At 34.1% G+C, this 13,066-nt stretch overlaps 1 protein-coding gene across 1 annotated transcript in view; it reads right to left on the bottom strand.

The window, feature by feature from the left end:
- LOC126979061 (DNA-binding protein D-ETS-3) overlaps positions 1-12,639 on the bottom strand; it is a 102,856-nt gene extending 90,217 nt beyond the window's left edge. The window contains exons 1-3 of the mRNA XM_050828250.1: positions 12,320-12,639; positions 9,756-10,120; positions 1,132-1,212 (exon numbers count right to left, since the gene is read on the bottom strand). Coding sequence (XP_050684207.1) covers positions 1,132-1,212; positions 9,756-10,120; positions 12,320-12,402 — 529 coding nt within the window. The 5' untranslated portion in view covers positions 12,403-12,639. The remainder of the gene's footprint in view (positions 1-1,131; positions 1,213-9,755; positions 10,121-12,319) is intronic.
- Positions 12,640-13,066: the final 427 nt, after the last annotated feature.

Genomic DNA, 13,066 nt, shown 5'->3' with positions numbered 1-13,066 from the left:
TTGGTAACAAACACCGGTACACGAAAATTTTATATATTAGACTAGCTATAAAGCTGTTAATAAATGTAATCGGAGGTTCTCAGTACATTATATATTCTTTCTTATATAAATAGTGTATCTATCGCCTTATATGGATATCATCCTAAGCTCTTAGCTTACATATACAAATAAACTGTTATAAATATATGAACATGAACGCGAATGGGCCATTAATATGAAGGTTGTTGTGATAACTGCAGTATACCTACGTTGCTATGAGGCGAGGGGCGTGACGTCATTAATCAGCCTACTCCGGTGACGTCATAGGGGTGAGATAAGTGAAAAGTTATTTATTCTAAAGACACACCAGTGAATGTAGCTCGATATAGTCGCCTTGTCGTGGTGTCGATATTATAAATCCTAGGGGATATTAGATAGTGGGACATTTACGTGTCGTATCATGGTATTTCTTATAACGAGATGGGTAGTTGGGAGGTATAACAATATCTTTGAAGTAACGGGTTCAAATCTAAGGTTGTACCAAAACTTTTGCGTAAAACAAGAGAAAATCTGGCTTAATTTAGTAAAACAGAATATTAGAAAACTACATTGCTATATATATTTCTTCGACGAATATTTTTAATGTAAAACAATAGTTGGTGTTGTGTGTGTTAGTAAATGTGTTCTATCAATCATGTAACAAGTTGAACTCGAGTCGTGCTTTTTATGTTTAAGCCGGTTCCAGATATAAATACTTCATTGTCTATCTAAAGTAATATTATAAAGAGGAATCATTTGTGTTTTTATGTGTACGTTTGTAAAAAAAACTATAAAACATGCTTAATATAACAAGACCAATCTTAACAATATTTTTGAAGGACATATTGTGTGATGGACCGTTTGAATTTTTCAGTAGAGTTTAGAGACTTCCTTTACAGCCTATAAGATTAATCCGTTTTAAATACTTTTTGAAGTAATTTTGCGCTTACAAAAATAAAAACATCAAGAAACTTACAGATAATGATGATATTAATCTTATTTAAAAGGAATATTGATCTAGCGTCCAAACCTAGGAAATAATCGAGATAATTGTATAGAAGCACGCTGCTAATGTTTCCTTTTTAGTTCTGTAAGTCACATGTTAATACTTACCCGTACATTTCGTTGAACGCAATGATTCTGTGAGGCTGCTTGACGAATAACCTTTACTTAGCCCGCTAAGTTTATCTGTACCTGAAAACAATACTAGCATTATATTTTATTGCAATTTATAAAACACACACTAGGTATCTTGAGCAATGATGTGTCGATTTATAAAGAGTTTTAGCGGCCGTTCACAATATTCAGTCTATCTACGGTTGTCGCCTACTTGAGATAAAAATCGTAACTATCGTTGACTGTTCTGCCCCAATAAACTTAGCGACGGGAACTCATCCGTACACTATGTCTGTCAATACGTATAGCTTACCAGCGATAGAAGTTTGTATGAAAATTGCGATTCACGCGTCCCATTATAAGGCGATAAGAATGACTTATCGGATATATTGGTACAGCTTCAGATTATTGACAGCTAATTACTGACAGTAGAAGGTAGTAATTTATCTCTATCTGTAGATAGTATATTGGGAACGGCCGTAAATGTATCAGTTTTACACTAATACGTTGAACTGCAATAAGTGTCAGTAAACTCCCTACAGACTGACAATTAATCGTAAGTATCCCACGCTAAAAAGTTACGCGTCAGTCCGAGCACAAAATTGCATGAAGTGCAATATGTTTTCTGCTATTTATATTGTATAAATATGCCGAAACACTTAACGGCTCGGGAACATCGAGAGGGGTCGCATCATTACTGGTATTCCATTCGCACAATTAAGTGTTCATTGTATTCGCCATGGTTCCCATGAAATGGCACCAAAACATCAACGGCGTGCGCCTGCGCAATTGCGACGCGCGCCATCTATTGTTACTGATACGCGTTAAGAACGATGTCACTATCTAACCCCATTATCATCCCTGATTTATACATTTCGCTCGAGTGCGCAATGATTGTGATATAATTGTTTGTTTGTTATTCGAGGGTTGAGTGGTGGTTGCGGATTGCCTTATTGGCGTAAGTGTTCAATTCCTGCTTTAAAATATCAAAGTACAGTTATCTACTTATACTTCTTCTTCGTTACAATCTTGACAGAGCGGCCGTGGTCATCACGAAGTGAAATCTTTTGGGGCAGATGTGATTCGCCCCACGAGCGTTCCCCACTTTTTCCTGCTAGCCGACAGTCTGGTACACTCGTTCAATTGAACACCCACAGCAGACTTAATTTTGTCGTACCATCACATGGGCGACCTTCCTCGCCATCTCGTGCCCTCCACTTTGCCCTGCACGACAAGGCGCTCAATGGACTCACTCTCGCGCCAGGAGACGTATCCGAAGAACTTACGAAAGCGACTCTGTATTAACACCGAAAGGCTTTGTTTTATGCCAAGTTCTTGGAGAATGGAGACTTTGGTGCTAGTACTTATACTTAGTTACATGAAAACTAAACTTTTTGCTCCGGTTTCATAATAGATGGATGGCTGACAATTACGAATGTTAAAAGTCTTTTTTAGCGTTTACCACCACTTCGGAATAGGATGTGCTTTTATGAGAAGAAGTCGCAAGAAACTCATTACTTTTCTTTTAAATCAATAGCTTCATCGTTGTACAAATTATTATCAAACAAGGTGTAAAACACTCAATGCCTTACAAGCTTACACGAGTACCTAAGTCGTAAAATAAATGTAAATTAATAAGTGAAAACACAAGATAATATGAACAAACTGTTCGTTTGGGTTTAAAAGTTGTAAAATAAAGCATACTATGGTAAACGATTGCGATCAATAGAGATAATTAAATGAATTCGGTTATAGCAAAAAAGTGTGTTCCATTGATTTTGATTAAGTCCGCCGCATTCAAACCAGATCCACTAATGAATATGAATTATGAAACAACCCCAGCCCTTACGCAATAAACATTAAAAAATCAATATTCACATCGTACGGGTTATTTATTGGTATATTTTATCGTGATTATATCTAAAGTACCGACCACCCAATCTATACCAATATCACAAAGAGGTAAAGTTTGTGAGATTGTAGGAGGTAATCTCTGGATCTGTTGAACCGATTTTGAAAATTCTATTACCAATTGAAAGCACATTGTTTGTGGCTACGTATTAATCCCAAAACAGATGAGTCTTTTTCGTGATTGGTATTTGTAAATTAATTCGGAGAAAAACCAGTTAAACGAAAACGTTTCTTACGAACTCTGCCTTAGCGATGGGAGATATATTATTATGATTGTTCTGTATATTATATAAATGTATAGGTAGTGGCAGCTTTAGATCACCAACTTATATGGTTACTAGTCTCACTGCTAGTCTTTAAATTTTTTCATAGAATAGGCCTTCAAACTATATTCAAAATTCCCACTTTCATAGGAAATTTCCGATTTACGCTTGACAAAATATGAAGTAACATGATGCTTATTCCGAAACTCTCCCAGCATTATTTTTGTATTGTCATTGCAATCAAAATAATCATAATCTAGCCCCAGGCTGTCCGATCGCTTAGATATTCAGCTGTGAAGTAGTAGGATTTACAACAGAGCCATTTTTTAGTAAAACATTTAAATTTATTTCTAGATAGTGCCTTAACAATGGCTGGGACTTTATTATAAAAGTGTTTATATGCATTTACCCTTAAAGCTATTTAACGTATCTTATGAAGCCAACTAGAATTACAAGCAATCCCTTATTTCTATTGTTATAGTAATGAAAATCACTATTAAGATAAATGACAACAAATTAGAGATAAATAACACTTGATCATATAATATATAAAATTCTCATGTCGCGGTGTTTGTAGTTAAACTCCTTCGAAAAGGCTTGACCGATTCTCATGAAAGTTTGAGTGCATATTGGGTATGTCTGAGAATCGGACAACATCTATTTTTCATCCCCCAAAATGTTAAGGGTGGTCCACGCCAAATTTTTATTTTTTTGACTTTTTTTTTAAAGTTGTTTGATTATGCGTCAACATTAAAAATACATACAACTTCAAATTTTTACCTATCTACGATCAACAGTTACTTTAGTATCGCGATATTAAAATCGGCAATACAACGTTTGCTGGGTCAGCTAGTAATAATATAATATCGAAACTCGCACAAAACACTTACTCATCTATGAATTCCTATGTATAAGAAAGAGTTAAGATTTTTAGGGTTTGAGTTAGGTATTTATTTGTATACTTAACTAATTTTAAAAATTATTTCAAGAGTAATTCCGTAATTTCTGAGTTATCCACTATTTTCGCAAATATTACTGCACTCCCATGCATTTAAGCATGTGAAAATAAAAACTTTTTAAGAGGAACATAATATTTATAAGGAGAAATGATAACATCTCAAAAGTGGGGTAGTAGCTCCCTTTAAAACGGCACGTGGATTTTTGTGCTAATTTGAGTTTTATGTAAATGTGTTCGTTTGTATTCATTTTGATTTCTTGTTGAATATTCTCATTTCATGTTGACAGTTTCTCAAACATAAAGGGAAGACTCCGTTCTTCGTTCTCTAGATATCGCAGGCGTAGTCGCAAAGTGTGGCAACTATTACTACGCCCAAGTGGGCGTACACGAACAAGTCTCGAACAATGTGTGACATTGACGTGCCACATGTTCTGTTAACTTTGCTTATAATTGAAACCGAAAAGCCGGGTTGTGTAGTAAAATTTTGTAAAAATTGGACACTTGGATATATCATCAGTAAGTATTTTACAGTAACACGAAGCGTATGTTACAAAATTTGAAAGATGCCGTTGAGTGTCAAGATGCCACGCACACAAGCATCTATTAGTTGCCGCAATAAAAAAGCTATTGCTCTTAAGTAGTGCGGTATCAGTTGGAGCGCAGCAGAGACCATTCCTTAATCTTAGGGGAAGACACATTTTCTGAATTTTTATATATATTCGTTCATAAGTCGATAAAACATGCTCCGATATGAACACAATGTTGTGTAGAAATTTCAAAACAATCGGTAGTGAACATTTGATTTTATATATTTATATTTTTTACAATCAGCCAACCAATATATTTACGTAGATTTCTTAATTATAAATGAAATTGAAAAAGAAACACCAAATGTGACAAAGAGCCACAGATATATATATATATACAATTTGACAAATAAAAACTAGATGTTATAATGGTTAAGTTAGTTGCAGCCTCGGGTACATCTAATATATAAAATTCTCATGTCGCGGTGTTTGTAGTTAAACTCCTTCGAAAGGGCTTGACCGATTCTCATGAAATTTTGAGTGCATATTGGGTAGGTCTGAGAATCGGACAACATCTATTTTTCATTCCCCTCAATATTAACGGTGGTCCACGCCAAATTTTATTTTTATTTTTTTGACATTTTTTTTTAATTTGTTTGATTATGAGTCAGCATTGCAAGTCAACGTTGCATTGCCGATATTAAAATCGCGATACAAAAGTAGCTGTTGATCGTAGATGGGTGAAAATTTGAAGTTGCATGTATTTTGAATGCTGACTCATAATCAAACAAACTTAAAAAAAATGTAAAAAAAATTTCGTGTGGACCACCCTTAACATTTAGGGAGATGAAAAATAGATGTTGTCCAATTCTCAGACCTACCCAATATGCACTCAAAATTTCATGAGAATCGGTCAAGCCGTATCGGAGGAGTTCAAAGTTTAACACCATGACACGAGAATTTTATATAATAGATGTAGTGATAAATTGATAAGGATCAATATCTTATTTGTGTAAACAGGTTTTTATAGCAGATTATAATTGCCATTTTTGTTAAGTATTAAAGTGGATATATTATGTAATCCTTATGACTTAGTGACATGACTTTACTGTATATAAGATACACAATTCCACCATACATTATTTTGTTATATCTCAAAGGGCTAAGACAGCGTTTTCGTTGAAAGCTCCCAGACGGCTTATTTTTTTCCGACACCTCCAACAAATATCGTTAACGTATACAAATATGTATATCTTAACCTTCCTCGAGAACCATGCTATCTATACATTGGTGAAAAAAGCATGAAGATCGGTGCAGTGCTTTTTGAGCTATAATATAAAAGAGAATGTACGTATGTTCACCTAAATTGAAATAAAACTTTACCACACATAAAGGATAGTGGACGTCGCTGACAGTGATTTTTATCTTTCGAACCATTTTAGCGGTCGAAATTTTATACATATTATGCATTTTTTTAGGTGAATGAACGCACCGGGCACTCGCAGCTAGTATGCTACATGATTCGTGTAACTCCAACACCATTCGGCGAATCACTAAAAATGGCATATATGACTATGTGTTTTGTGGAGTAGCACTCCTCTCAAGGAATGTATATAGGAATTTTTTGGTGGATGATAATATGTTTTCGTTATGCATTTTAGATTGTAGTGGTATTGTCCCCGTTACAATATCAACTTATTCGCGCGACTTGTAGTATATATGCACATATTTATAGTGTGAATATTATATTTGAATATAATATTATATATTATATTTGCCTACCCTTTATCAATTTTCCTATAAGGTAACGTCTTGGAAGTGTCTCAATATTATGAGTTTCGTGTTAATTATTTTAAGGATTTTTATAAGAGGAATATACTTAACTCCGGCCCACACATACACTGACACTAAAATAATATTTAGACAATTATAGAAATAAAATAACGCCTGATTAAATAAATTGTCTTAAGAGTGTAAACATATTTTCATGAGACAAATAGCGATATACTTTTAATACAAGATAACTTAAGAGTAATGAGAGATTTTTCATATTTCTTTTCACTTCGCTTTGCAACTGTTACACAGAATAAATCGTGCCAAATCTTATTTTATGTAAATTTAATTAATAAAAATATGTGGATATAATACTATTATTGTATTCAGTAAAGTAAGTCAAAGAAAGATTTCAATAAAGTAGGGTTAATTAAGGAGATTTCAAAAGAATCAAATATCAGTTAAGTAATATTTCTGTTGATCTGAATAAAGCCTATTTATTATAGAAGCGGTGGAATGAAATTTTTGAATTTTTGAATACAAAACTCAGCTGGAATCTGACAAATAGATAATCTTACAATCACATTTTCTCTTTTTAACCACAAATTCCAACTGCTCCTGAATGTTACCTCCAATTTTGTTTCAGTAACGACTTAACTGTCAACATTAAAAATGCAGTTGGAAATTTCAATTGAAATGCATTTGCCTCGACAATCGGCGTCCTCGTTAAGCTTCGGGAAACGGCATCCCGGGGCAACTTTCGTAATAATGAACTCCACTGAGATAATAAAATTTTATTCTCTCAGACAGTATTTAGAGCTGTGATGATCCAGCTAGGGCGGGCTTGGGCGGTTGTGTTTCCATGGCAACGGTGGGGATGTAGGGTAACTCACACGCCCAGAATTTTCTCCCTTTCAGAGATTGTTATCCGAAGAAACACCCCACCTTACGATACCTACAGCTTCTGTATATAAGCAAAGGGGTTCGGCTGACTATGAATAATAATTGTTACTTTATCTGAGTTGTTAAATTGGAATTAAGAGTCGATAAATTTCACAACTGGGTATAAAGTTTTATAGATTCAACGTTTTTCCTTTAGATAACCCAATTATATTTCATAAGCGAGTAATTATATAAAAAAGCAATTTATTTTTGTGCATAATAACGGTGGAATAAGTTGTATTACGGTAAGTTCGGATACAGGGAAGGTCTGGATAACTCCACCTTTTATATTTTTTTTATCTGGCAACATAGCACGAAACGTGGTTTCGTTATGCCTCTCACTTATGTTCCCTGTCTATCAATGCGTTGCGCTGGTTGTGTGTGGTGTGACTCAAAAACTGAACTATCTGAAATTATTTTGTATCCGAACTAACCCTGATATAGTACAATTTAATTACTAGCTGGTACCCGCGACTTCAATCGCATTTACCAGTGTAACCATATGTGCCACTGCGACTGTGCCACACGTATATTTACAAAAAAAATAATATAATATACACATTTTATACAAAATATTATAGTTGAAGCAGCGTTCGTAAGAAAAAGTTTTCATTGGACCGTTTTTTCTCCGACTTTATTCTCGCTTCGCTAGGTCACTTTTAATTGTATAGTTATATTTTGTTAATGTTTATAATCTATCACAACTTACTTCACAACTTTTCGTATAAAAGACATGTTTTTTCATAAATATCTTATGACTAGACATTAATATCTTAAATCATCTAATATTTACTGATATACTAAACAAACTTTTTGTTTAAATACATTGTTATATATTACGTTTACAGTTTCGCATTCTGGTGGATAAACAAATAAATTTTCTATCTGTCCCGTACGCGTGAAAAAGCTACTCCATGTAGCTTGACCATGTGAAAAACAGTTTTTTTATTAAAATACCTCTACAAAATCAGGATGTCATTCCTTGCGTCTTATTGATGGTCAATCTACAAGTTTCAAAAATTTTTTTCACGTTTATTTCATATTATAGATTATCAACCGGATTTGGGAATTCTGCTTTGGTAGTGCCATCGATTTGATTTGAGTGAATTTTTTTTTCATCCAAATTTAATTGTGAGTATGTGGCAACCCTCTCTTTTGCCACTGGTAAACATCCAGCTATGATTTATCCGAAAAAACTAACTAAATACAACTCTTCACAATTGCATAAATTAATTTTACTTGTTTCTGTTTAAACACGCACGCACTAATATCATGATGACTTTTGTTCAAACTGTAACTGACCTTTAATTTCCTTCAATGACACAATTGCACAAAATTTCTAACATATTCTTGATCGTTCAGTACCGTGGCACCTATTTTACAGCTTTCTAAATCATTCTCAAATATTCTAGATAGACAAATTTCTAAGTCTTTCTAGAATTTTTTCTAACCTTTCAAATATCAGAGCTCGATATCACAGCCTTGAAATACATTTCAGTGATTTCCAAATTATTCTGAGGTGTTCTAGATTATTCAAGAAATTATTAAATCTTTATGAAATTTTCTAAAGCATATTCATCTGATTACAATATAGGCTTACATTTGAAAAGTCTTCAAGTTATTCTAGAAATCTCTAAATCATTCCAGAATATCTAGTACAATCCAAATAGATACATAAATATATAAATTGCCTATGACACTCACAAATCATATGGCCTTCTATTGGTAAAGAATTTTCGAAATCGGTTCAGTAGATAAACTCACAAACTTTACTATCAGTATCACTTATGTTGTTGTGTTTTCTCATAATTCCTCCTTAAAAAAATACAACTTGTTTGAACCACCGAAAATAATTTTTTGACAACAGCTTTTGTGTCTTTTAGAAGTAAAGTGTTGCTGGTGAACTACGTTTAATTTAATGAAGCCACACGATACTAAAAATCTGGGTGTTTTGATTTAAAAAAAATATATCAATAAATATATTGCGTAATTGTTTTGTGGGATTCGTTACGTGTGTGGCGGAGCATACCCACCAAATGTATGTGAAAATCTTTCGGAATGTTTGATAATTTATCACTTGGATTTTAATAACATGTTTACACATTCACTTAGCTAGATTTAAGGCTTGTACCATTCTTAAGAATCAGTTTATTAAATCTACTTGGTAGTTAGATTAATGAGTAAAACATACATGCATGTAAACATTTTCTATATAAATAATACTTAATTGTAAAGCAAATATCTTACCTATACTTTTGCTCTTATCGATTCCCAGCATTGAGTCTTCCGTTCTCGATGTCCTTCCAAAACCAATTGTGTTTGACCCATCCTGTGCCAACTGACCTCCATAAAAGTCACCGAAAGCAGAAGCAGTTCCCAAAAATCCAGATCGATCCTGTAACGCAGCTTTGGCTTTCTCCACACTCTGTTTTAATTGCTCGAAAGTCGACTGGTGAATGCGATAAGGTGGCCATTCTGTGGCCGGCCAGGGTTCTTCTTTCAAAGCACTTCTCTTGAATTCTAGGGCTCCGGTGTAGGAGCAACTGCTTTCGTACATGGCAACTTTTACAGCTCTGAGTGCTTTTGCGCACTTTAGGCCGCGAATATCGACCCTGTGGGAAAAGAGAATAATTATTTTCCATTTTTGGGACAGGATGATATTCGAGTAAGATTACCGCAACATACAGAGATTAAGTCTTAAATATATTTTTTCAAAAGGCTTCTTGGAGATAACTTATTATTGTTGATGAAATCACTACCACAGCTACAGAAAAAAGCTGAGAGAAAAGAAACAGCGCAAGAACCTCTCAAAGTTATTGTTTTTAATTACATTACGTCAGTAATTGCTTAAATATCATAACCTGGTTCCTGGTTATTCTTTAAAAAGTTAAGTAAGCCTTTTTTATGAAAATAAGGGACAAGACGAGCAGGACGTTCAGCTTGTGGTAATTGATACGCCCTGCCCATTAAAATGCAGTGCTGCTCTGGATTCTTGAAAAACCCCAAAAATTCTGAGCGGCATTACAAATGCGCTCGTCACCTTGAGACATAAGACGTTAAGTCCCATTTGCCCAGTAATTTCGCTAGCTACGGCGCCCTTCAGACCGAAACACAGTGAGGCACACATCACTGCTTCACGGCAGAAATAGGCGCCGTTGTGGTACTCCCACTGGTCAAACTTAATTACTGTTTTACAATAGAATATAATATAACATTAGCTTATCCGCCATTCGCTCTGGAATTATAATAACAAATGACCACAAGTTATTTACTCAATCCTAAGGCATTCATATATCTTATGGTGCCACAAGGTGCTCAGAATATCATGTTATATCTAGTCTTTCATATGCATAATTTTTTGTTCTAAGTACACCAAACGGCAGGTAAACTGATAATATATTATACATCTTATCACTTGTGAAATCACATGTTCTTACTTCGTCGGTATCTATTTTCATCATGGTCGGTTAAGCCGTCCTTGAGATAAAATAGGTCACATACACATAAAAATCAGCAATCATAGCATTGTTGTCAATACAGTCAGTTAATGGAATTAATTAGATGGGCTATTATACAGGTTATTTCATTATACTGACATGAAATAAGTATTTATTTACTGATATAATTATTTAAGTCATTAGGGCTATTGTTTTTATTATTTGATTTTGGATAAGTTGGTCTAAAGACATGAAAATGTGGACAGTTAATTACACTTACAAAATTTGATTATTTATTCTGCGTAAAAATCTATAATTTATTAATATATTATTTTTCATTCTTATCACCTATTAAATCATCCAAAAGTTTACACAAATAATGACGTTTTGGTGGTCCAAGCGACAGCTAGTAAAACCCAATTAAAATTATAGTTGATACGGATAAAAATTAGGGATCAATATTTTTATAACTGCTATGGTGTGATGATATTTATTTCAATCAAATTGTAACAGTCAAGCTCACCAGCACTTCACCAATTGTTTTAGAAGAGAAGATTCGGAGAAGTGATAAAACCGGTAGAATCTGCTATATTTCTTGGCATTACTCTGGATTACAAATTACAATCGGGCCCCTATAGTGAAGGATTGGCGAACAGACTTAGCTCTGCAGCATACAGGTTAAAAAAATAGACGAGGTATATTGGTATGGGGCAGCGCTGCCGATATTAATACAATAATTTAATAATTTGTGCTGCAGATTAGGGCTATTCGCGCTATTTATAACCTAGGTCTTAAAGAATCATAGAGAGAATAATAATTTAAAGAAATTAACATCTTGACTGTTGCTTCTCAATATATTCTTGATAATGTTATTTATGTACATAGGCACACAAGTGAATGTCATAGCCATAATGTTAACACCAGCAACAGACATAACCTTATAATGCCTACTACTCGGCTAAGTCGAGTTAGTTATGTCTTTTGTGGGGCGATGTAGGTACATTATGTTTTTACAACATGGCCCAGAAAAAATTCGAAACAAGTATATTGCGAAATTAAAAAAAAACATTATGTGGTAAATTTTACTTTAACATGACTTTCTTAATGATACCACAGAATGGGAATGGAGCGACCGCCCTCACGCTATCAAATACTAAATTTAATTGTACAATATTACTTCGTAACATTAATTTTTATGAAAAAAAAAAGAGGCCCGTCTAGTTTGTGCGCTCGTTCTTCTCAGGTCTGAGGCAAACTCTTTGGAATGAGTGGTAGTTTTTGACTTTCAATAAGTGAAATCACATCCTATTTTGAATTAAAATATTAGAATTAGAATTTGAGTTTCATTTAAATAATTAATACTATTTGCCTCACCTCATATCTGATATTCGTTTCCTTTTTTGTCGCTTTTCGTTCTTCTTATCTCTATCCGTCTTGCCTATCGAGAAGTGTGGCATCACATATCAGTGATACCACCCACTTTAATTGAAATCCCCGACCGAACACTTAAAAATTATCAACTCCTAATAAAAATATATATTTTATTATATGTCGTCATTATGTCTACAATGAATACAACCCAGTTGAGTATTGCAAAATTTAAATGTATAATTTAGTTATGCAAGGCTTAGCGAGAATTCACGTCACTAGTAATCACATTTTTAACTTTACTGCGACCGTTTAGCCGTTTTCGATGTCTATGATAGTAACAAAACAGTATACTGCGAACAACTACGGCTACAGACACCGTTCATGCGCAATGTTCAAATTGATTGCATCCGGCACAAGGGAAATGTGTCGTATAACCAATTTATTTGCTGGTCGATTTGACCACAGTCTTTATACACTATAATACTAATATTTACTCAAGTACTGTATTTCAATTAATTGAGATTAAATCGCTGACAATTTTTTATCAGCAATCAAGCGTACAAGTCATCAGGTGAAGATTCACAGCCGTCAGAGCTCTAAAGTGCGAAAGCCGTATTTTATGAAGGTACCATTTCATATTGGCTGAGTCCAGTAGCACTAAGCGAGGGTGAAATAGTATTTAATGCACATTTGTATAAAGAGGATCAAAAAACACGACTGGCATGGTTCGCCTGCGGCTCTCATCACAAT

The sequence above is a fragment of the Leptidea sinapis genome, chromosome Z (assembly GCF_905404315.1).
Source record: "Leptidea sinapis chromosome Z, ilLepSina1.1, whole genome shotgun sequence".
Lineage (NCBI taxonomy): Eukaryota > Metazoa > Arthropoda > Insecta > Lepidoptera > Pieridae > Leptidea > Leptidea sinapis.
This window is presented reverse-complemented; position numbering and strand designations above follow the sequence as displayed.